Source organism: Arvicola amphibius, chromosome 12 (genome assembly GCF_903992535.2).
Source record: "Arvicola amphibius chromosome 12, mArvAmp1.2, whole genome shotgun sequence".
Lineage (NCBI taxonomy): Eukaryota > Metazoa > Chordata > Mammalia > Rodentia > Cricetidae > Arvicola > Arvicola amphibius.
Window position 1 is genome coordinate 145,330,329 of NC_052058.2, and position 26,658 is coordinate 145,356,986.

At 42.0% G+C, this 26,658-nt stretch overlaps 1 protein-coding gene across 1 annotated transcript in view; it reads right to left on the reverse strand.

Moving 5' to 3' along the window:
* The window catches only part of Chd2 (chromodomain helicase DNA binding protein 2), a 115,249-nt gene that overhangs the window by 27,862 nt on the left and 60,729 nt on the right, over positions 1-26,658 (reverse strand). Inside the window, 10 exon segments of the mRNA XM_042054056.1 lie at positions 585-735; positions 871-1,009; positions 8,073-8,212; positions 9,763-9,804; positions 13,778-13,953; positions 15,053-15,223; positions 19,022-19,114; positions 19,972-20,068; positions 20,651-20,799; positions 21,985-22,134. Of these exon segments, the coding sequence (XP_041909990.1) occupies positions 585-735; positions 871-1,009; positions 8,073-8,212; positions 9,763-9,804; positions 13,778-13,953; positions 15,053-15,223; positions 19,022-19,114; positions 19,972-20,068; positions 20,651-20,799; positions 21,985-22,134 (1,308 nt within the window).

Consider the following 26,658-nt stretch of genomic DNA (forward strand, 5'->3'; position numbering starts at 1 on the left):
CTATAGCTGGACCTCTCTGGCCAGAATGGATTTGGTCTCAGTGCTTCTAAACAGGGTGCTGTCACCCTCCTAAACCCAGACGGGATGAGCAGTGTTTAATGTGCCAGGACAAAGCCCTGATAGGACCACAACATGAAGTGGATCCAGTCAGCTGCCCTTGCTTAGAGCGCTAAGCACAGCCTTGCTACTTGAAAGAGATGGGGTGGGAGGCTCAATTTTGTGGGAGAAGTACAATGCGAGTTAAATTTCATTACAAACAATACCAAGGTGACACTTGCTCTCTGTGTGCAGAGCTGAACAAATGTTAAACAACAGGCCAAGAAGGAAGGCCCAGGAAGGCTTCAGTCCCAATAAACTGACCTGGTATTTGCTGTAATGAGATTTGGCCTGTAAAGATATCAAAATTTTAAGATTTCTCCTATATAATTTCCTCAGGTTGTCATCTTTCCTTTTATCATTATCCACTAAAGATGGTAATTTCCCAAAGACAAAGAAACCCCCCTCTTGAAAACAGTTAAAGATAAGTCACCAAAATATAAAAATATTAAACAAATCTAGAACCGTCCAGCATGGCAGTTACTTACTTTATCAGTGAGTTTTAGCTCTGGGTCTGTCTTAATTAGCTCCCAATTTCCATAGCCATGTTCATAGATCCCAAGCAACAAACGAGAATCATCCTCCACGCCCCACTCGACGTCGAAATGTGCCGCTTTGACCCGGCAGGTTAAGCAGTATCTACAGGGGTTCAAAACCAAGGGCCTGAGAAAAGGGAGCCTTTCCAACTTACCGAGGAAACAGCCCCAACCACTAACAGCTCTGACCTCATTCTATGTCCAGCCAGCCATGCGGGGACATGGTAAAGACACTCACTTTTTTTTTTCCTCAGGGTCCACAGGGATAGATTTATGCAGCATTTCGAACTCTTCCTCGTGCTGGATGATGGACTTTACGTTAACCTGAACCCCAGAGATCTTGATTGTGGGGCCTCTTCTCTTGCCTGGTCCTTTCCCTAAAGGACATAGGTTTTATATTCCTTAAGTGAAAACGCTCCCTACTACAAACTCTGACTTAGTCCCTCTAAGACAGAACTTAGAAAATTTCAACTAACAGTTTTGAAGTTTTGTTTGTTTTTTTGGGGGGGTGGGGTTGTTGTTGTTTTGTTTGCTTTGCTTTTTTATTGTTGTTGTTGTTGTTTTAAGACAGGGTTTCTCTGTGTAACAGCCCGGGCTGTCCTGGACCTAGTTCTGTAGACCAAGGCTGGCCTCGAACTCACAGAGATCCGCCTGCCTCTGCCTCCCAAGTGCTGGGATTAAAGACGTATACCACCACCACCTGGCCTCAACTAATGTTTATAAAAGAAAATTTAAGCAATATTTTAACATTTAGAGTCTTCAACTATGTATTGATACTTGTATCTATAATTTCTTCTTTATACTTCTTCACTGTAAGTTTGGTTAACAAAAGATTCTAAAGGCATATTAATGTTAAAATTTTAGAAAAAACAAAAATAAGTGTTTTAGATGACTCAAATTCATCTTCAGTTCCTACTTTTTGGAAAAGTATGAGCTCAGGTTACAGCTAACACATTGAAATAATAATAAAGACTGACCATCACGGGTAGCATGAGATGGTGACTCTAAACTGCCATGGAAATCCTAATTCGCCTACAAGTAAAATAAAACCACTCTAACCAGAGCCTAAGTTAAAAATTACAAAATAATCAAGTTGCCACTTTTGTATAAGAACAAAGACGGTTCTCAGTAGAAAACTGAGAAAAATGAGTATGACAGCTGACCTACAACAACACATAAATATCTATCTTAAAAGACACAACCTCACTCACTAAAAATGAGATCCTCTTTCTTACATATCAAGCTAGCAAAAATCCAAATGTTTTCCAGGTGTGGTGGCACGGGTCTTTAATCCCAGTACTCAGCAGGCAGAAGTGGGTGGATCTCTGTGAATTCCAGAACAGCCTAGTCTACAGAGTGAGTTCCAGAGTAGCCTAGTGTACACGGGAGTTCTATGACAGCTTGGTCTACAGAGAGACAACCTGTCTCAAAACACACACACACACACACACACACAGAGCAAACACAAAAACAGTTATCACCACAAAATTTGCCAATAGGGACTACCAACCATCCGCTGGTAATACCAGACCAACACAGGAGAATCTAGCGATACCAAAACAAAATGCCCATGCATTACCTCAGGGCCCTACAATCCCACTTCTAGAAATCTACCTTAAAGAAATTCTGACAGGAACATATAAAGTAGACTATTTAGTAAAGCACATTTTTCTTGTAACTTTATTGATGATGGCGAAAGACTGAGAATAATTCAAGTACTTAGAACTAAGGACAGAGAAGATGAAATGTAAAAGAAGACCACGTCTCCGTGGCAAGCTGTGCAGGATGTGAACTACATGCCCTTATGTAGACGGAGTATACGGACAGAAATACATAGATTTTTTTTCAACAAGCAATAGAATAAATTCAAAATTAATAGGAACGGTGGCCTAAGAGGAAGGAAGCAAACACAGACGGAAGACAATGAAGGCAGGATCCTCCTCTACATGATTTTGGTTCTACGGTTTGACTCTGAATCATTTTCATGTAAATATCTTATATCACTGAAAACTAACACCACTAAGGCAGGCATGGTATCGTTGCAATGGCAGCACCAGGGGGGCTGAGCAAGAGGACGACCAGGATTCTGACAGCAGCCTGACCCACAGCAGATATCAGACAAGCCAGGGCTACATAGCAAGACTGTCAAGAAAGGCAGAAAAGGATAGCAGGCAGGCAGGAAGTCAGCTCAGTCAAATGAGAAACGTGATGCTTAAAAATCAAAAATACATGCAAAGAAAGTCTGAATTCAGCTGATGACACAATCACACACGGAGAAGAACAACTTCAAGTGAACTGTCAGTGACATGTATTCTAAAGACAAAAAGATACACAAAGAAATAAAACTACATTTGCAAGGCTCGTCAACAAGAAGGTTAACATTGAAGACCAGGCACTCAGGAGATAGAGGCAGACTGGCCTCCATAAATACAAGGCCACCAGGGCTACACAGAGAGACCCTGCCTCAACACACACACACACACACACACACACACACACACACACACACACACACGCAAGATTAATATTGATATTTGGAAATGCATGTATACATTGTGGGGTAAAACCGGCACATAGTTATAATAACAGAGTCAATAATCTGACACTGGAAATAGATCAGCATGGTCTCAAAATATGCTAGATACAGTCTACAGGAAACAAAAATTCAGGGAAGTAAATCAGTGTTAGGAAGAAGAAATAAGCCACTACCAGAACAGGAGCATGTATAAGAAAAAGAGGACATGGAGCTACAATAAGGGAGAAAATCTCCAAAATGGGAATGGAAAGAAAACAGAAGAAAATAAACAATGCACATATGCAGAGTGTTCTCCCTTTGAATTGTGTTTAAAAATTTAAACAGTTCACTAGTAGCAGGACAGGGGTTGCACAAATGCTTTCTGACTGGATCTGAAACCTCCTCGAGGAAAGAATTTCTGCTACTACCATAAGCCTGGTCAACAGCCCATGGCTGGGGCAGTCACAGGTCCTAATGGAGACTCTACTAGCGCTGTTTTACTAAAGAGTGTCAAGCTGCCTTCTAATCTTTGACATTTTTACCCATCCATCAGTGCCACTCAGCTCAGCAAACGTTTCTGTTTGCAGTGAACACTGCTTAAAGTGGAGACTCATAACTGGACAAAGTTGAGTGTTGAGCCTTACAGGACATCGTTATTCCCTTTCCAAGGCTCAAGGAACGTAAAGGGGCGGGGGTGGGGATGGGGTGGGGGATGGTAAGAGCTGGAGAACAGGGGAGGGTGCTGTAAAGCACGGTCTGCTGGACTTGGAGCAGCTATGGTCACCTGCATGAGAGGACCATCAGCTCCCATCACAGAGAGGAGAGGGGCTCCTATGACCCATCCCACCCTCCTGCAGGAGCTATTGGCAGTTAATGGTTGCTGAGGGAAGAGGAATTGTTTTCTTCAGTGGAAGATAATGCTGATGTTCCACTAAAGAGTCCCTGACCTAAATTTACAGGCAATCCTAAGTAAGCTCAGTGAAACATAAAATAACCTTGGATGTACAAGGGGAACTTGTTCAACACGAGTGGGCGGGGATGGAGGAGAGTAAAGAGGAGTAAACACAACAAAGTACATTATAAACTTGCTTGAACTTGTGCTGTGAATGAATAAATTTAAAATGTTTTTAAAATATGAAAGAGCAATAGCTATTATTTTCAATGATTACTTTTACTTTCTTAGCTGGTGCTATGCTTGAAACCCTAGCTCTGATCTTCAGCACCTCATCAAGCCAGGTAGGTGAACACCCTGAAATCCCAACACTCAGGGTTAGAGGAAGGGCCAACCTTAGCCAGGACTACGTATGACCCTATCTTTAAAAATAAAATAAAATAAGCTTATGAACTTAAAGCTATTTCTAGGTGTCTCGGAATGTCATAAAAGCACATATTCAAGTCACTATTCAAACCATTCAAATTACCACATTCCTTTACAAAAAGAAAATACTACAACAGCTTCACTGTATCTGAAATGTTTCTAAATTTTGCTAATTTCTAAAATATCCTTAAAAGCAAAATTCAGAGTAAATACTTGTTTCTTTACTTAATAAGAACAGTCAACACTGCAAGTCATACTCTAGAGAACTACTGTAATGTATAAAATTATTAATCATCCAACCTTCTGTTTACTATGAGGGTATATCACTTGCCTGCAGGTATTATAAATATGAAAAAGCGGAATCAGACTTCTAGGCATGCTAGAGTCATCTGGGAAGAGGGAACATCAAATGAGGGGTTACCTCCATCAGATTGGCCTGTAGACCTGTCTCTAGGACATTTTCTTGATTGGTGATTGTGGTGGGAGGGCCCAGCCCACTCTGGATGATACCAGCCCTGGGTAGGTGGTTACTGGGTTATATGAGAAAGAAGGCTGAGGAAGCCATGGAAAGCAAGCCACTAAACAGTGTTCTTCCATGGCTCCTGCCTCTGCTCCTACTTGAGCAGTTTCCCTGACTTCCCTTAATGACGATAAACCCGTTCCTCCCCATCACGCTTTTGGCTGGTGTCTAATCTCGCAGCAGAGAAGAAACATGGTGCCATGAAGAACCGGAACATGATAGTTTCTAGAGGAAGAAGGAAGACTTTCAAACAGTTGAACACCGTGAGCATAATTCGGCTGCTTTTCTATTAAGAGTCTGTGAGACAGTGCTGCAAGCAATTGTGGACTATGGAGGTCAAACAAAAGATTTCAGAGGGCAACAGTACTAGAAACTGGACTGCTGGCTATCTGGATGGTATTTGGGAAGAATTTGGCTGTCTTCTGCCCCTGTCCTAAGAATTTGCCAAGGGAAAATTAAAAGTAATGAGCTAGCAGAGATGCACAGGCCTTTAATCCCAGCACTGGAAAGCAGAGGCAGGCAGGCAGATTGAAGCCAGTATGGTCTACACGGCAAGTTTCAGGCCAGCCAGAACTAAAAAAAAAAAAAAGTAATGCACTAATTTCTTTGGTAGAGGAACATTATTTCAAGACTGAATAATGTTGAGGCTAAGGTATGTTATTATTGATATCATCTATTCAGGTCTATAATGAAAAAGAGCAAGTAGGCAGAATAATACAAAATATTCTATTTGGAGAGAAAAAGGACACCAAAAAGCTTACTGTAACAGCCAAGACACCTGGTAAATCAAAGGCTGTAATTGTTGGAGATTAGAGCCACTAAGGAGAGGCCTGCTCTGCCCTGGAACAAAGGAAAGGGTGCCTCGGGGCAAGACCTTCCTGGACCCCCCACTCCCTACCCCACAGGCTAAAGAGCCAAGGAAAAGGGCTCCTGAGTTTTTTGCTCCTAGAAAGCAACTGCAAACAAAGCTGCTACTAACGTGCTTCAAGCACACTAGGGCCCAGCCACAGAGAACACTGTCCTCCACATGGTAACTGGCTGTAGGGGGATGAAGGATGCAAGAGTGAAGGGGTTGTGTATTCCTCCTCCCTGACTTCAGACAGTCACTGAGAGCGGGCAGCACGTGGCAGAGGAATCCTTCAAGGCTGTGAGAAACCACTATGAAGCTGTGAAAGCGAATCCTGGATTGTAATCGAGACTGCAACATGTTTGGGAGATGCCACTCATGAGACATCTGCCTAGGAAAGCGCATAGAGAGAATGGAACCAGCCCAAAGGAGAGCTGGAGGAGCAGAGCCCTTCAAACCCTAAGGTATGGAACATGGAAGCTACAAGTTTTGGTGCTTGCCCTGGTGGGTTTGGTCTGGCTTTGGTCCAGTCTTTCCCATGTCCTCATTCCTCCCTTTTGGAATGGTAATGGATATTCTATTCTGTGGGGAGCAAATGAAGTCCTAAGTAAACGTGTACTGCGGACGTGGGCATGGCTATGTTGAGGACTCCAATGCCTCATCCCCATGGCAATGGTGAACCTTCCGCAGACGGGCTCAGAACTATGGCAAAACCTTCCTTCGGGTCTGAGTGTGAATACTGATAGTGTGTACAGAAAATGTCCACCACAGCTCTTTCTTCCTGGGTGTGTGTGGCCTGAAGACTACTCCCCTACTGAGATTAGCTAAACTTTGTTTCCTTGATTCAGCTGTGTATTATATAAACCATGCCTCCTTGTTTGTATGTAATAATCCTGCTTCCTTGTTCAGCTGTATGCAATAACCCTGCCTCCCAGTTCAACAATATATAAGCAGCATGCTCTCTCTGAGCTTCCAGTGCTGTGGCTCCTCCATCAGAGAGAGCCCAGTCCACCTGCTCCCAGCATTTCTGTCTCTGTGTGTCTTTTCTTCATAACCTTGAGGCCCCAGTCAGATCAATCCCTGAGGTCATACAAGGATATGGCACTGTTCCTCTGTATGTTAGAAGTATGTAACTTGCTTTTTTTTATTTTATAGGTGATTACAGTTAACAAATTACCCTGAGTCTTAAACAGGTGTTCAACTTTGGGTCTTTAAAAATTATTGAGACTGTGACAGACTATGGGGACTTTTGCATTATAATATGGCAACAAGTCTATAGGAGCCAGGTATAATGTAGCGGTTTGAATGAGACATGCTCCCACAGTCTAAGGCATTTGAACTCCTGGTCCCCAGCTGCTGACACAGTCTGGGGAAGAGCTGGAGTAGCCTTGTTGGTAGAAATACATCAGTGGGGGGGCGGACGTTTCCAGTTTGCTTCCTCTGCTTCAGGCTTTCATTTGAGGACATGAGCTCTCAGCTTCCTGTTCCAGCTACCATGCCTGCCTTTTGCTGCCATGCTTACCTACTAGAAAATGTATGCCCCTCTAGAACTTATTCGTTTGTAAACTGATTTAGATCATGATGTTTTATCACAGAAACAGAAAGAATTAATGCATCAGGCAAAACCACTTGCCGGTTTTATTGTTGTTGTGCTATTGTTTTTTGTTTTGGTTTTTCAAGACAGGGCTTCTCTGTGTAACAGTTCTGGCCATCCTGGAACTCGCTACATAGACCAGATTGGCCTCGAACTCAGAGATCCACCTGCCTTTGCCTCCAGAGTGCTGGGATTAAATGTGTGTGTCACTACTTCCCAGCCCCATTTCTGGTTTCTAAAAGGAAAGAAATTAAACGCCCAACCCAATTACAACAAATTCTAGTGCCATGAAAATCTCAATATAACCAAAATGTTTATATTATTTGTTCAATTCTCTAAATGTCTTACAACTGCCGTAATTTAACAACCTACATCTGACAGTGTTTCCAGTCTCTAACAACCCTTCAGAGCTAACATATACAGGCTCTGCTCTGTTTAGGCCATTAAGGAAACCTTCCCTCCTGTTTATCACATCATACGATCACAAAGTCACTTCATTTGAGAGTGGACATGTGGGATCCAACACTGAGCTCACAGAGAGCCAACTCAAAGTACATAACCGCAAGCACCAGGTACGTGTGGGTATAAGGACAGAAACACCAGTCCATGAATACCAGATATGGAAGAATCCCTCAATTAGACTTACCTTCGCTAGCATTTTCTTTCAGCTGCTCTTCATATTCCTGCATCGCTGACACACAACTGTTATGAATCAGCTCCCCCAGGCGTTTCAGGTCTGCCACAGACTTATCCACTAGCTCAGCATCACGTGCTATGCACTCCAGCCTGAAAAAGGACAAAGATCAAGACACTGTGCCACTTTTCTATCACACGAATGCTACTAGGTCTCTTAAGTGCTTGCTCTTGAAAACTGCTCACCCTATGAGTCAGTCCAAGACCAACAAGAACATCGTACAACAGCTAAGACATCCATCAAGAATTGCCTTGGGGCTGGAGAGATGACTCAGAGATCAAGAGCACTGGCTGCTCCTCCAGAGGTCCTGAGTTCAATTCCCAGCAATTCATGGTGGCTCACAACCATCTATAGTGGGGTCTGATGCCCTCTTCTGACATGCAAGGAAAATACTGCATACATAGTAAATAAATAAAATCTTAAGAAGAAAAAAAAGCTGGCAGTGGTAGTGCACATCTTTAATCACAGCACTGGGGAGGCAGAGGCTGGCGGATCTCTGAGTTTGAAGTCAGTCTGGTCTACAGAGGGAGTTCCAGGACAGCCGGGGCTATACACACAGAAATCCTATCTAAGAAAACAACAACAACAATAACAAATTGCCTTAGGATATGCCACAAAAATAAAGTGGCCCTTATATCAAAGAGAAGGGGTTCTGATTTTGTTTTCCTCTACAAACAAGCTGCCTACTGCTCTCTGCATGTGAGGTGCCTAAAAAATACACACATTAGTTTGCCTTTCTGTGTTCATTTCCTCCTGCCCTGCTCTAGGCACTGTGATCCCCCTAGAAGCACAGGGCAATTACTTCTCCATAATTCACTTCACCTCTGAATCACAGAGCACATAATTGGGCTGACTAAAACCAGGCTGTCTAGAGGCTCACAGACCCACTTTCCCTTCCAGTGGGTTTTATCTGACTTCCTCAAAGATGAGAATTTTACATTTGGACGGTCAAAGAGTCCCAGAGAGATATTGTACCTGACTGTAAAGGACTACTCTGTATCATTGCTTCCTCACCCAAAGGAAAGACAGAAACAAAGCACATGCTTGGGATGTCCACCAGATCCAGAAGTTTCTAAGTGGCAGGACCTGTGCTTTAAATCAGTGCTCTTATTTGAAGGATACAGGATAGCTACATATAAAGCAAGATACTAAACTATATGAAATATCCAGATGCTTCTGTTAAAAACCCAACCTCTAAATGTGTACTCTAAACACCGATAACTCACACCTTCTGTAGCAGTCAAGATAACACAAGCTCCTTATATTATCTTCATGCCATCCTGTTAGTGGATCATGAAATCACAAAGAACACGGTTTTCCCCTACACTCCTGTATCAGAGAACTAAGTCCCTGCACTGTCACATGGACCCCAGCCCCCGCAAGTATCCCACCTAGACTACCCATTACCATGCAGTCTGCATGCATGCCCCCCATCTCCCTCGCTCAGACAAAACTCCCCAAAGGTCAGTCTGCAGCAACCACCTGTACCGCCTTTCCGAAACAGGACATGCACCCGGTATATTAATGCTTTAACAGGTGGAAAAACTGCTCCCAATATTAAATGGAAGATATTACCTCCCCTCACAGAAAAAAAAAAGCTTGCTATATAGTAAAAAGAGGACAGATCTATTATTGGTCTTACCTTTCAAGAGGGAGACCAAACTTCTTATAAGCCTTGATGAACCTAAGAATATGATCAACAAAATGAATTAAAAAAAAACCACAGTATTAACTAAAAATACCACAATATCCTGTCATGAAGTAGGAGCCACATAAACTTTCAAGAGGCTGACACAATCCCATGCATCTGCCATGTTTCTGAACAGGCCAACTTCACAGTGCTCAAGCACTATTCAGGGTAGACACCAAGTTTATGCTCAGTGACAAGCAGGTCCTACAACAGCGACTGCTCTGGCATGTGATTTAGACAGGTGGGTGCTGCACCACGATGAAACTCTGACATCATTGCTCAGTGACAATTCAGTCCGTTAGCTTTATGCTAGTTCTCAATCACAATATTTTTTAGTATTTTATGGTTAATGATACAGCTGTTAAGAATTCTATGACCATCAAATGAATTTTTAAATTAAGCAGAACCATATACAATATGTACATATGCATAAACACATATAATTTAAAGGTAATTAGGAAACTGTTTACTGGTGCCCACCCTTGTCTCCACCCAAACCTCCGGTCTATCTTTCCACCGTCTCTACCTTTAACCATGCTGACCATTCCCATCTACCCTCACCATTTCACGCTAGCTACCAACACTTTCAGTAAAAAGCAAGATGGCACAACATATGGTCTGCATCACTGGAACATGCCCAGCTACTATGAAAACCGGCTATGTGACCGTGTAAGGAAAAAGACCAGGAAAAGAGGAAATAAGATGTGACAGCAGCACTGTATAGCTGAACTAGCATAGAGCTAACAGACTGAATTGTCACTGAGCAATGACAAGAGCTAAGAAAAGAATCTGAATACAAACTTAGTGAAGTGTTAGATAGGAAAGTGGACCTGAGGGCTATCCTGTGACCTGACATTTCTCCTTAATATAAAATGAAATATTTTCTGTCTGAAATAGTAGGTTGAGATGTAAAAATAGTAAGGAGACTGGGAACTATAGCTCTTCTCTAGCATGTACCAGGCCCTGGGTTCAACCTCAGCACTAAAAACAGTGAAAATAATCTTCAATGACACAATAAGGTTATCCAAAAATAAAGTTTTTTGTTGTTCCTCCACAAAAATAACAAAACCAGCAACAAAAACTGCCCAAATCAACTCTAAGGAAAACCCAAAAATAAGCAAAAGTCTGCAGCCATCTGAAGCATTTGTAGAAGAAAATGGCTGAGTCTCAGTAAAAGTAAAGAGCTTCTGTCACTGCAGTTTGCTTTATTTCCAAATCCTTCTTGAGAAACTTGTGCACAGCAGCCGCCAGTGAGGAGGGCAGGTCTGAGACACCTCCGGACCATCTCCAGAGAGAAGGCATACTGACTTGACCATGCAAAAGCGGGGTTCTCAGGTTTTACTTTTCTTATTCTTTTCTTGAATTGTTTCTTTTTCTTTTATTAGTATTATATGTATGGGTATTTTGGCTGCATAAATGTCTGTATGCCATGCCATGTGTATGCTTGGTGTTCAGGGAGGCAAGAAGAGGGAGTCAGAAGCCCTGGAGCTGAAGTTACAGGAAGTTGTAAGCTGTTAGGTGTGTGCTGGGAATCGAATGTGGGTCCTCTGTAAGAGCAGCCAGTGCTATTAACTGGTGGGCCATCTCCTGGTTTGTCTTTTTTAATGTGAATTAAAACAATCATGTCCACAGGTCATTGGCATTAATCGTATGCAAAGGTTTATCGCACAAGTGGCATAAGGCACATCACCTGGAGATAATACGACACTGGTCAAAAAAATAAAAAGAACTGAAGATAGATGTCCACAGAATCACCTGAAAGGCTCTGACATACTCCTAGGAATCAAAAGACCACACGTGAGGAGGTCTGCACACATGCAAAGGAAAGATCTGGGAAGGTCCTAACTTCCACACACAGATCCTCAAGTCAGGGTACAGTTGTGGATAGACTCATAGAGCACTAAACAAGAGCCATACGAAGCTCCTCAAAGTGGTTAGCAGACTTGCTAGCTTTGAACAAGTGAGATTTCTGCCTGTCATTTGCTAATCACTGAGCTAAAGGAGCAGAGAATCAAAGGACATGACAAAAAAGACAAGACTATAAAACAGCTGAGGGAAGTCAGGGAGAAACCAGCACCAAACTGACTGGTGAGGGAGACTATGCGGCACAGAGTTACCAAATCAGATTATTTAAAACATTTGGCTTTCACCAGGCAGTGGTTGCACGTGTCTTTAATCCTAGCACTCAGGAGGCAGAGGCAGATAAATCTCTGTGAGTTCAAAAGCAGCCTGGTCTACAAAGTGAGTTCCAGGACAGTCAGCACTACAGAGAGAAACTCTGTCTCAAAAAACAAACAAAAATCTGTTTCTCAAACAAAAACAAAATTATGGCACACGAAAAAGCAAGTACAAAGAAAAAAGACAAAGGAGAGCAGGAGAACTGCACTCTAAGAAGTCTGGCCCCTGAACTCAGAAGACAGCAATCTGCTGCTGTAAACGCGCACACGGACCAGAGCAGCAGATAAATCAGATAAATCAGAGAACTGGGGAGGCAGTTCAGGAGGACAGCACTTGCCCAGCATGCATGTAGCCTTGGGTTTGATTCTAAGAGAGCGAAGGAAAAGGAACAAATAGAAAAATTTTAAAAAGGAGACAAAAAATATTTCTAGAATTGAAAAGTACAAAAACCAAAATTGAAAGGATCAGTAGAGGATCATGGGAGAAAAAAAAGAATCAATAAACTTGAAAACAGAACGACAACAAAAAGAATAAAAACTTGATGAACAAGTAAGAAGTTAAGATGCTGCAGGAAACTGAGAAATCCAGACTTCCTCCTTAGCAGACACACCCTAAAGAGAACACTAACGAGAGTCCTTCAGGGAGGAAGCAAGGGCGTTAGGCAGCAGCTCAAATCCACATGAAGAAATAAGTGCCTCTCAGATCACTGAATTTCAGAGAAGCTATAAAAAGAGTTTTCAAGTGATTTTTGGTTGAACTCTTCTACCAAACTTCATAAACAATGGCACAAAGCTGATTTGTAAACTGTGGGCTTCCAGTATATGAAAAACGTGTGTAACCACAGCATATAAGGAGGAAAAAGGAGGCAACTGCAGTCAAGATTTTCATAAACCACTAACATTAAATGCTTATGCATCCAGATGTTACTTGAAATTTCCATGGAAACCACCCAAAGAAAATTTAAAAAAATTTTTTAAAAATAGCACTGGAAATGGAAACAAGGCAGTTAGAATGGCATGCTGAAGCCTGCCTAATGACCACAACAGGCACTGGTAGAGAAATAAAGAAAGAAAGACAGCACTGGACACAGAAAAACAATCACTGCACTGCATGTAATGCATGAAGACAAAGCAAAAAGTTGTCAGAGGAGACTTTGAAAAACTAATTTAACTGAAGGATGCCTACAAGTTAGATTTAAAAGATGCAGACCAAAATGATGAGCAATACCACTATCATTTCCATTCCAAAGGGCCAAAAAGTGAGCTCAATGTCTCAAATTGATTTAAGTGAGAAAAGGCAAGCTGCCAAAGTATTATGTGAGCGACTAGATCAGGCATCCAAACCACTAATGCTCACGAGGACAGATGCAGCCAACGGCAGTGCGACCAGCAGAGCTACTTCTACACATCCATTATCATAAACACAGATATGTGCTGTACACGTAAAGTCTCCCTTTCGTAAAATTCCTCTTGAAAATAGTCTCAAGAACCAGAAAAAGTAAGGAGATAGAGATGGAAAAGCGCCTGTGAGCTCAGCACTCAGAGGTAAAGACTGGGGTTGAGGACCTCAAAGAAGGGGCTCAAGGCCAACTAGGCTACACGAGATCTACCTCACTCAAAACTAAAAACAAAAACCTGAAGAAAAGTAAGAACGCACTCTTCAGGAAGACCTCAGACGCCTTGGCTCTGCTGCCCTTCTCTCGTGACCTCTTTCTGCCTACCCTGTCTTGGGTGCCAGGAGCCCACTGACCAAGGTGAGAACACATGCTTCTGCATGTGACTCCACTGACCTCCGGATCTCTGCGTCCGTAAAGCCTTCCACCAGGTCTTTGCGCACACTGCGCGGGCGCCCTCTGCGCTTTGGCTTCTTATCGTCATCAGAGTCGTCCGTCTCACTCTCAGAAGCAGAAGATCTCTGAGCCTGCCTCTTAGACTCTGTGTCAGAATCACTATCATTTGTCTGAGCCTGGAAAAGAGAAGGCAAAGTCTCAAGTGTCAAATCCTGGAATAAAAGGATTAAGAGCAGCCCAGCTTAACTGTTAGCACTCAGACTTCCAATCATAGATGACAAGTTAGTTTTTCGTAAACAAATGTCAAGTGTCAGAGAATAAGGGGGGAGAAACTGTCATTCTTTCAGGGATCTTGCAATGATTAAATATACTGAATTAAAAATACTTGGTTAAGGGCTGGAGAGATGGCTCAGAGGTTAAGAGCATTGCCTGCTCTTCCAAAGGTCCTGAGTTCAATTCCCAGCAACCACATGGTGGCTCACAGCCATCTGTAATAGGGTCTGGTGCCCTCTTCTGGCCTGCAGGCATACACACAGACGGAATATTGTATACATAATAAATAAATATTTAAAAAAAAAATACTTGGTTAATTTTTATACTATAATCTATATGATACCTGGTATAAAACAGACAACTACTTTTCTTTATCTTTTCTCCTTTGTAAAATGAGGATAGTAATATGATAGTCTCTTTGAAAAAGGGTTTTCACAAGTACTGAATTTATCAGGAAATGAAAATGGAGCCAGAACTATGCCTGGCACGCAGTAACCATTTAACAGGTGATAATGCTGATTTACAATGATACCAGACAAGCTTAATACCGCCAACAAAATGATCAATAAATGTGTTTTCTTACTTCAGTGATACTGAGTGGGGGGATGTATCAAAATGCTTATGAAAGACTGAGTAAGCTGTACAGCCTGTGGATGGCCTCCATTAGTCATGTAATCTTTTACTATTTAGACCCAATAGTATCGACATTTAAGGACAAAAAAAGATCTGGCACTTTGAAGGCTGAAGCAGCTGTGAGACCCACCTGTCACGACTGCCAGCAGTTTCAGCCTCAAAGGCAAAACACAAACTTCTGCAGACTCAGAACCATCCAGGCATTTCTTCAAAAGCCAATCATCAAAGACTCAGAAAGAAGTCACAAGGGCGAGCCTTTGGGCCCCGCCTCCCTGCTTGCACCCCTGCAGGCCTGTATCAAGGCCTCACCCCTCCCTGACTAACCTGCACCCGCCCTGCCATACAGCACAAGGCAAACTTTCATTTCACCTTTTTAGTGGAACTACGAATTCGTGGCAGCATATAAATTTCTTCTAGCTCCTTCTGCCGTTCCTCCTCCTCCACTTTTTTCCTTTGCTCTTCTGGAATGATCTCATCCCAGTCCTTGTGAGGACGCTCTTCTAGCTCCTCTTCATCCTCCATTGTTGCAAAGTTGGCAACCTGAAAGTGAAGGGACAATCACATCTGACATTTCTCTACTTCCAAACACCAGCTGCCAAGCAGACGGCTTTTTAATTTAGAACACTGTAATAGACTCACAATATTACATAATCAAAATCAATTTATTTTTACTATTCTCCCCTTTTATTTCCCACAAATCAACCTGCCAAAGCTATAAGTTCATCAAAAATTTTATTAAAAATTAGGGAACTAGATACAGAAATATAAAAACTGTAAATCTTACTGAAAGGTTGTTAACTCTGTTGTAAAATATCTGGTAGCTAATCATCCATGATGATCTTGCATCTCTCTGACTGTGACGAGAAGCAGCCCTGAGCCTGCACTCACCAAGTCAACCGGTAACTTACTCACTTTCATCACAAGCGGAAACAGCAGAACACATGGAAAGATTACATCACTCAAAAGCGCATTTTAACCTTAGGCAGAAAGCAAAAACAAATCTAGAAAACACACCATTTGTTCCTTCTCACACATGTGGTATCTGTGTAGGTATCTGTACTCAAATGGTATGTGCTCCAAGAAAGAAAGCTATCTAGTCTACTGGACTAGAGCTACAGCCAGACGTGAGCAGTCTCTCGAAGGCCCTGGCATCTGTGCATAATCCACTTCCAGTTCCACATCCTTTACACACTCCGTCTTTCCTGACCTAAGTGTCTGATGAAGCACAAAAGGTCTTTACAGTTTCCATTCCTCAAAGTCATTTGGAGCTAACACAAAATCAACTCAAAACCTTACCGCATGCAGTAAAACTAACTCTTTAACTTCCAGCAAGGATATTTTGATCTTTACAACCAGATTTTTTAAATTTCAAGAAAAAAAAAGTATAATTTCTGAGATTGTTAAAAAAAAAAAAAAAAAAACTAATTCACCATTCTGTCAAATTAAGTACTGTTTACAATAGTTTAGGTCTGGGTTTTTTATATTTTGTCTGTGTGTGTGTGCACATGTCAGAGGACAGCTTGTAAGTCAGCTCTTTCCCTCCACAGTGTGCATTCCAAGAACAGAGCTCAGGTTGACAAGTTCCTCCACTTACAGGCTATCCTGGGGCCTTAAGTCTGGTATTTTTAAGGAGTCAAAAATGATAAACAGAAATATGAATATATGTTGATAGGTCATGAAGCTGGGAATTAATTTTTTTCAAAGGCAGTACAGTGAGTAATGGGTCAAACATTCTGCCTAAGAAATGATCACAGCTGCACTTATGTGTGATGTTAAGAGACTAACAGCCTCTACGGGCTGTGGTGGTGCAACACACCTTTAATCCCAGCACTTAGGTGGCTGAGGCAAGAGGATCTCTGTGTTTGAGATCAGCCTGGTCTATAGAGTGAGTTCCAGAACATCCAGTGCCACAAGTAAAACCCTACTGCAAAAAGAAAAAAGGAAAAGGAGGGAGGAAAGGAGGGAGGGAGGGAGGGAGGGAGGGAGGGAGGGAGGGAGGGAGGGAGGGAGGGAGGGAGGAGGTGACAGCCTCTCTTATACATCAGTTCACCCATTTGTAAATATAATGCAGACTTACTCACAGGCATGCCGTAAATTAATATGTATCAATACTAATATGTAAAGTTAATATGTATCAAATACTTTAAAACAATATTTCAAACATAGCAAAGAGTAACACAAGTGCTGTTATTGCTGAATAAAATGGTAATCATATATATATTTAAATTGCTGTTTCCAACATACTAAATCAAGGCTTAAGACAAAAGATTAAGGAGAAAAATAGGGCCAACTTAGCTGAAGTACTCACTTCATCAACAGAAAGGCTGTAGGGTAAGACCTCTAGTGTTAATCACATTTTCCTGAATATTAAAACATATGACAAAAGGACTTAGGAAGAAAACGGTAATCAGCAATGTGCTGACTGTTTGAATAACTTATGCATGTATAATTTTTTTGTATCTAAATAATCATGTACAATTCTAATCAAAACATCATAAGATCACACATGAGGAGAGTCAACAGAGGTAGAATCAGGTTCAATGTTTGTGCCCCCTCAAAATTCATGTGTTGCAGAGTTAAGTTTTAAGCTCAATGGCAGAATACTTGCATAGCATGTAGGAGATCGTGGGTTCAAACCCCAGCACAAATACCACTAAAAGAAATTAATGCTGAATTCTGATGCCAGTATTCAGCAGTACTAGGAAGGGGTACTTGGAAGGTGATTAGCTGAGGATAATACAGTCCTCATGGCAGGATTAGTTGCCATCTTACAATAGGGACTCAGGCAGAGCTCTCTGGCCTCTCTATACCTTGTGAGGCGTGACAAGAAGACAGCAGTATGCTAGTCACATGACAGACCTCACAGAAACTCAACGTGTCGGGACCATGATCTCAGAAACCTTCAGGACTGTGAAAACTAATTTCTATTTTCTAGATGAAGCAGTCTATGACACTGTTTATAAGACACCAAATTTATGACAAGCCACAATGACTTCCCTTTGTTCTTTCCACCCTGTCCTCTGCATCCCAGAATGAATCCTGGGAATTGCATTCCAAGAGCTCTCTGACCACTCTTCCCCAGCTCATTCCTTAGTCTTTCATTAAGACAGTCTCCACCTGTCAGCCATGGAGCACACACAACAAAGCACAGCTTCCAGCCAAAACCCACCACTTCTCCCTCAAAACTATGCAGCCTACTGCCCCTAACACCACGGTAACCTTCAACTCTCTCTGGCTTCTTTAACACGCACAGAATTAGCCATGTTCTCACTCGCATTGTGGAAACACTGGCTATTTGGATTTCCCTGTACCCTCCAGACCAATCTCCCATCCTAGGGTTGCCAATAGACCCAATTTCTCCTACATCAGGTATTGCTGGAGAAAGTCACATGATCCTGTTGAGTGGCTCCACAGCAAAGACGCCAACTACATTTAGATGATTCCCTATCAAGTTCCTCCCCACACGCACGCTCTTACCCACAGCTGCCACAAGGTTTCCTGCCTCTCAGCAGAACTCAAGTCATAGACTGAATTCCCATACTTTCCCTCTCTTCACTAAGGTGATCAGTTCCTTTATCTTCCCAACCAAATTCTCAAGTATTGCTTAAGATTCTATCACTTCCTGCCTCCTTTGGGGCAATGAGCCATCAGATTCCTTCCTTCTTAGTTAGGACTCTTCAGGATCTCCCTATCCTCAAGTTCCTCCAGTCACCTAGGAATACAGTAACATCTTTCTAAAAGTCTTAACTTTAGTCCTACTATCTATTATTCATAATTACCTTTCCTATGCCTTTAAATAAACGCCTATACTCAGTGATGTCGCTTCATATTGATCTGGTGTCCAGTTTCTATGTTTAGCCATGATCCCATTTAATTCTTATTACCAGACACCACTGACACACTTTACTTCCCTAAGAGAGGGAAGGAGACAGAGGGGAGGGAACAAGAGAAAAGGGAAGGAGAGTGAAGAGGGAAAGGTTAACGGTCCAGTTATCAGGAGTCTCCCAACTGTGACCTACAACTGTCACGCCTTTGACATCTCTGACATCTGATGTTATGGATGTCTCCCATGTCCTGCCATACTTCCAGTCTTTTGCTTATCCCACAACAACACATTCTGATCCATTAGTTGTCTTTTCCTCTGCACCGGACTCTAGGAAGGAAGGCTCGCTTCTGTGGTTACCTTCATGGGGATACTGCAGACTACGTTCCGAACAGCCTCACTCAGAATGACACTAAGCACGAGTTGATTCGGGTCAAGGGAAGAAGAGCTAGCCTAGTACCAGAGGAGGTGCTCTAGACACAGGAGGTCCTGGTAATAAATAAAGGCCTCCCTACCTTAAACTGTGACAGAAGCTCATCCGTCGCACTAGTTGACACTTCATTTTCTCTGGTTTCAGCTAAGCGCAGAATTTCATCTATATCCATTTCCTGGAACGAGAATGACACAAGGACGGTGAGAAAGCAGTGGTCCCAGCATTTGCTGACGCGTCCGTGCGCGCTGACAGCCTCGGTCTCCACCTTCCACACCCAGCCCGGCACACTGCTACTTATTCACACGATGAGGCAAAATTCAAGGAGTTCTAGGAAAATCCACTATGGAGAAATACAGACTCCTTCAGTGTTGGATCCCTCCCTCTTTAAGAGCTTTGAGTTAGAAAAAATAAGAAAAAATAAGTAAAAAATAAGAAAAAATAAGAAAAATAAGAAAAAATAAGAAAAAATAAGTAAAACAGAATCCCTGCCCCTGCAAATAATTACTTTCTTTATATAAACATCTCTAACGAGGAATCTACTTCCTGAAAATTTTAGATGCTCACAAAATATTCTTAAAAAAAAACATTTTTCTACTAGTGCATCTTTACTATAAAAGTGATGGGTTACTCAACTACATTTCTTTGAAGTATATCACATACTTGAATAATACTCATTAAAACATGTGATGCTTGTCTTTGCAAATCTGGCTCATTTCTCTTGAAATGATCACTTCCAGAGCCCAGATTTTCCCACACATGACATAATTTCACATACGTAAACCCACGGTGGAGCTTTGTTACCTACGCACCTATCAGTGGACACCCAGACAGACTCTGCAGCTTAGAACTGTGAGTAGTGCTCAGAAAGCTTGGCTATGGAACATCTGTGATACCTCACGATGGTCTCTTTGGGTACAGCCCCAGGAGTGCTACAGCTGGAGTGTGTGGTAGTTCCATTTTTAATTTCGAGAACCTTCATACCGATTCCCATAGCGGATATAAAAGTACATTTCCAGGCTCTGAGTTGATTACCTGAGGCTCTGACTCCTCTCCTTCAATTTCTTTGAAGAGATCCTCTGCTCCAAATTTCAAGATAGCGGTCAGCTCTTCTTTATTGAAAGGGTTAGAGCTGGAAAGTAAGACACAGTGTGACCCTAAGTGGAGACTGGCGGGACAGCGCGGCGTGTAAAGCCACGCCTGAGACTACCTGCGGTCAACTCCCAAACCCACATGGCAGATGGAAAAACAAGTTATCTTCTACCTCCACACTTGGACAGAGACACAAGTGTGCCCCTCCTTTCCCTCAAAAATAAATAAAAATTTTAAGAGGGCTAGAAATATGGCTCAGTGGGCAAGAACCTTTGCTGCTTTTCCATAAGACTTGGGTTGTTTCCCAGCATGCTCAGTGACTCACAGCCACCTGTAACTCAGGTTACAGACTACAATGCCTTCTTCTGGCTTAGTGGGTAAGGGCCTCTGTCCCAAGCCTGACGACCTGAGTTTGATCCCCAGGAATGACATGGTAGAAACAGAAGACCAATTCTTGCTTCCAATCTCCACATGCAGACACACACATCCATGGGGGAGGGGAGGGCAACACCACCCTTACAGCACCAATGAGTAGATGAACACTTCCTGTGGAGAACCCTGTGAAACCTGCCAAGTGCTGGTGGGAACAAGGTGGGCTGTCTCTCAGCCTTGCTGCACTTACTTGGATCTTCCTGAGTTGTTTTCGAGAACTGTCCTGCCAGTGGTGTCCATGCGCTGGATCACCAGATGGTCCAACACCATCTTCTTTTTGGCCCGCTCTATGATCTCCTCTTCCACAGTCCCCTTTGTAACCAAGCGGTAAATATTCACCTGTAAGAAAAGGATATGTTTGCTTATTTCCAGCTAAAGCAAAAATTTCTTCAAGAGGGGGAAGGAAAGTCACTTTGTTCTCTTGTACCACATTATGACTACGCTGGCTGGAACAAGTAGGGAGGCAGGTGGGTGTAACAGGCTACACTCCTAAAGGAACATGCTTCTGCAGACATCACAGCCTGCTTCTGGACCAACATCTTCCCAACAATAATCATTACGAACACTAAATCACTAACCAATATGAACTTATAAGTTAGCCAATAGGAAAGCAATCTTGCAGATCCACAGACAAAACAAGAAAAAGCCAAGCCTATGGATCTCCAGCCGTTGCAAATGACACTGTCATGGAGAACTGACTTGACTTGTTAGCCATGCTCTTAACACAGGAGAGGCTCCGCTCTAAGTCTGTTCCTCATACAGCTTTCCTGGTAAATGTGTAGAAGTCACTCATGACAGACTTCAGTTACCCTGTTTCCTGCCATTGTCATAACACCCCACACACACACACACTGCCACCACTGAAGACTGTAGTGTGAAGCGGCGGGGCTGCGTCCCGCCACCCGGCCACCAGCTAACTTTACACCCAAAATAATTACACGGAAACTGTATTCTTTTAAACACTGTCTGGCCCATTATCTGTAGCCTCTTATTGGCTAATTTTTACATCTTTTTTTAACCCATATTTAGTAATCTGGGTAGCACCACGAGGTGTGGCTTACCAGGAGAGATCTTAACCTGTATCTATCTCGGAGAGAAAAAACATGGAGACTCACTATGGCGACTGTCTAAAGCGTCTCCCCAACTCTATTTTTTTGTTTTCACAATTTTGTTTTGTCTACTCCACCTACCTAATTTTTTGTCTCTTAAAGGGCCAAGACAGTTTTTTTTATTAATTAACCAATAAAAAAAACATAGACAGATAACTCTCCTCCATCAGAAGACCAAATCCAGGGCTTTGTGCTTGCTACCACTGAGCTTAGTCCCCAACCCTCATGACGAACTTATCAAATAGAGCTGGGGTAAGAGTCCATACTAGGAAGCCCAAAGACATCTCTTTTCTGAACAAGTTAATAAAGAGAAAGCAATGCAGTGGTGAAATAAACATCTTACAAATAGTCTGATAGGGAAGAACAAACCTCTGCCTGCAGCCCCAAGTGACTGCCAAAGACCATCCCTACTGACCTGCTTCTTCTGACCAATCCTATGTGCTCGGGCTTGTGCCTGCAAGTCGTTCTGGGGGTTCCAGTCAGAGTCGAAGATGACAACAGTGTCCGCTGAAGCCAGATTGATTCCCAGGCCACCAGCCCGTGTGGAGAGCAGGAAGCAGAAGTCCTGTGCACAATGCAATACACTACTTTATGCAGTGGCCTTCTCAGGGACAACTCTCACAGTCCGATAAGCCCTCCCACCTGGAAATCCCTGCAGGTGTGAAGAGAAGTGAGATATTGTGCACTAACTGCATGGAGGCTGAAGGAGCTCAAGGGACTTCTCGTTTGATGAAGAGGAAGAATCAGTGCAGGGAAGAAAGGAGTACAGTACAATCCACTAATGCAGCAGGGACAAGGGATTTATGTCCCAGCTGAAACTAGAGTATACAAGTTAACCACACGCACCACACACCCAGTCCTCATGGGACTGTTTAGCAAGCTACCCAGAGCATGCATGTAAGGTGGCTAACACACGCTGACATATTTCACATCTGTGTGTCTGCCCACTTTTAGGTGTGAGAGAACAGTTACACTCATAAAACAAGCCTGCTGAGAAGCATAGAAACTGCAATCACCACTGTGTGTGACAAAGACTGGGCCCTAACATCTTCTAGTTTCCATAGCAATAAGAGACTACACAGGTATGGTATACCTGCCTTATCTCTCCAGGTGAATGCTCACAAAAACATGTGGGCAGAGAGAAGGTAAACTGCACAGCTATGTAATTAATATTATTATTTTCAGAGCATTTGATAATCTGTATCAAAAGCTGACATTTCTGTTCTCCTATTTTTTTCTTTTGTACATTTTTATTGTGTGTGTGTGTGTGTGTTTATGTGTGTGTGTGTGTGTGAAAGAGACAATACTGAGCCATTTTACTAGCCTGCAAAAGTTGATGCCTTCTATGTACAAAACTATGGCTCAAAAACTGGTCTGGGGTTAAGTATGGTAGCATGCACCTATAATTCAGCACTCAGGAAGAAGGGGAAGGAGGGTGAGGATTTCAGGGCCATCCACAGTTATATATTGAGTCTGAGATCACCCTGGGCTACATGAGACACTGTCTCTAAAAACAAAGCAAAACAAATGAATAGATAAAGAAAACTGCAGACTTGGGGAATAAACTTCAATAAATGGATATATTTCACAGATGACAGATGAGATAGATGACAGACAGATACAGACAGAGAGAAAAGCGCTTCAACAGTCTAACAGTCATAATCAACCGCATGAAGCCATGAATACACAAGTGAGAGAGAGATACCTCCCAATATAGTTAATCACAACAAACACTGGTAACCAGCTGAGACTACAAATAGTGTGTGGATGCCTCTCTTAGGAGAGGCCTAGAGAGCAACAGAAACAGTACAGGATGAGACGCTAAGCTGTAAAGAAAACCTCAACATCACATGGTCTCATAAACAACTTTCAGTGTCACAAAGATAATATAAGTTGCATGTTACGTCTATTATCAAAATAACGGTTAAAAAGATTGTGAAGCTTTATGCTGCTAAAAGTAACATAATAAAATGGGAGTATTTGTACATGACCATATAATTATAAATTATTTTATAAAAGTGAACAAAATGCATCAAAATACTTTTCAAGTTCTCATTATTTTGTAGCTATTTCAAACAATAATAAAATGGCTAAAGAAATAGCAGAAGCTGGAGAGATGGCTCAGTGGTTCAGAGTACTTGCTGTTCTTATAAAAGACCCAAGTTCAGTTCCTGGTACCCACATGTCACAAACATTTGTAACTCCTGTTCCAAGGAATCCAATACCCTCTTCTGGTCTCCTTGGATACCAGGCACATACATAGTATAATACATATAGATAGATAGATAGATAGATAGATAGATAGATAGATAGATAGATAGATAGATGCTAAAGAGTCACCACATAAAATAAAAAGTAATAGTGGAGACATGAAAAAAATACTAAGAATCAAATTCAATGTTGAGCTAGGAATGTAGCTTGATGGCAGAGTGCCTAGCATGCACAAGGACCTGGGTTCAACCTCATAGTGGTGGTGGTGGGGATTGTCCAAAGGTTTTTAATGACGTGGGGAAAAACTTCCAAGTATAATTTTGACTAAGAGAAGCCAAAATCATGTACAGAAAGATTACAATCAGGTAAATACAACGAGACAAATGGTTCAATCTGTATAATCTAGACAGCAATGTGTGAGCCTGTGTCACTAGTTGAAGGCTTCATTTAGGGATCCTTCACCATCTATAACATAGGATAATGGGCATGCACTGTCTTCCCCCAGATAGTTGAAATTAATTTTAAAAGGCTATAGAATGTCAAGAGAAGCCATAGTTTACATATGGCTATCGGAGAGAATGAGAACCAAAAAAATAAAGCCATATAAAAAGTAAACTTCAGATTTTCTCTGAAAAGTAAATAGAACATTTAACTCATATTATCTTTTAAATTTAGATAAGGAAACAGTGTTATCTGGATAAAAACCGTAATAAAAACTGCTGGTATTCTATTGAGGCACCTATCACATGTCAAGGAATGTGATGAGTACTGTTCACTGCCACATTTTCACCCTCACAGCAATATTAGAAAGTGGGGTTCAAAACCACTGTGATTTTACACTTAGAGAAATTGGAGGAGAAAGAGAGATTAGACTAATGTTTTCATGGTCTAATTCCACAGCCGTGCTTCTCAATACAGTATCACCCTTCAGAAGAAAGCCATCCAGAGCACTGTCTTACGAGGACCACCTAAACTCAGAGACAGAAGGCCTATCATTCTGAAATAATTAAGGAGACACTAAGTTTTTTAAAACCCTTCAGACAGCAGAACATAAATCTGTTCTATCTACAAAAAAACAAACAAACAACAACAACAAAAAAAAAAAACCTATGCGTCTAGACATTAGAATTCTGTCCCGGCAGCTGTCTCCACTGATCTCTTTATCTTACATGTTACCAGTTCTACTTACACTAAAGCTCTTCACCCACACTTCTTCTAAATCTGTCATCTGGCCAATTGATATGCAGACTATTATGTACTCAGGGTTTCTAACTTGGTTAAAGTAGCTCTAATATAGATGCGCCCAAACCAAAACATTTTACAAAACCAATCCCAAGTGGGGCATTTATTAATGTAACGCTGTAGCTATGAAGCAAGAGAAAGATTGCATGGGCTACATCCCACCAGGAGTCTAAGATTGGCAGATACACTGTTCAAGAGAAAGGGCATGGGCTACATCCCACCAGGAGTCTAAGATTGGCAGACACACATGTTCACGCATCACCACCAGGACAGGACAGAGAAGAACCTGGACAACGTGCACACTAAAGTTAACACCACTGGCCTGGCCCAACCATGCTCTTGCCTTGCTGGTCTTTCAAACCCATAAATTTCGTAAGCCAGTAGAAAAGATCACTAGTTCAAACCAAGGGAGCTAGGAAAGCATGCTGGAGCAGTGAGGACAATAAAAAGGCATCGCTTATAGTAGGGCTTTCCTGTTCCCCTCAAGACAGAAGTAGTTTGCCACAAAATGTTTCAGAAACAGAAATACTTCCCGCCGATACAAAGTCCAAATGTCCAAATAATAAGCCATGCATAATGTACCTCAGAACGTCTGCATGAAGTGATCCAATGCCTGTTTCGGATCTCTCCCTTGATAGAACCATCCAGGCGCTGGAAAAAGAAACCACAAGAGAAATCTTAAGTGAGGAAGATCAGCTACCCTCAGAGCAGAACATCAGACTTGCAACCTTTATCTCCCAGACACGCACTGAGCAAAAATAACTGGAAATCATTGGCTAAGTACTAGGAAGGGGTCCCGTGTAAACACATGGCTGCTGTGACCTGAGCTCTCCAGTTACAAAGTCAAGGTCAGAAGGTTCTGATTCACAGGACTGTCTAGGCTTATCCAAGGATCAGACCTTCAGCCAAAACCTACAAGGAGAGATGAGAAGCCAGCCTGTGTAACAAGGACAGAGTACCTCTGGTCACTTACCAAGTGGCTCCTGTAGAAACAATACTTCTTAAGCAATATGGAAAAAAGATTAAGTGCTATATAAACCAAAACATAAACATTTGGATTACTACTGGAAATGTTCAAATTAAATGACCATATATGCCAACTTTTCTAAAACTTACACTTTAAAATTACTAATAAAATGTTCAAATACTGTACACCAACTGAGCCTCAGACACTCATCTATACAGAGAATCTTTTGTTTGTTTTGTTGGTTTTTTGTTTTTTTTTTGTTTTGTTATGGTTTTTTTAGTTTTTTGAGAGCAGCATTTCTCTGTGTAGCTCTGGCTGTTTGGGAACTCACTCTGTAGATCAGGCTGGCCATCAAACTCAGAAAAGAATTTTTTATTATCAGAGAAAATATGTCACTTCCAGGTATAGAACAGTCAATAGATATTATTCAATATAAATATTCAATACATACAAAGCAACACAAAATGTTGTATGTAAAGGCATTTCTCACATTCAGAACTTTCACACTGCATCCCTTAAATCAACTCTTGAAACACTGAATTTACAAAAGGCCAAGCTGATCCAAGCAGAGTCGTCAAGGACATCCATCTCCCCCAAGGCCATGAACGTCAGCCACCCAAACATCAGCTCCACAGGTCCTTGTGCCTCTCAACAACTACCTCTACTCCC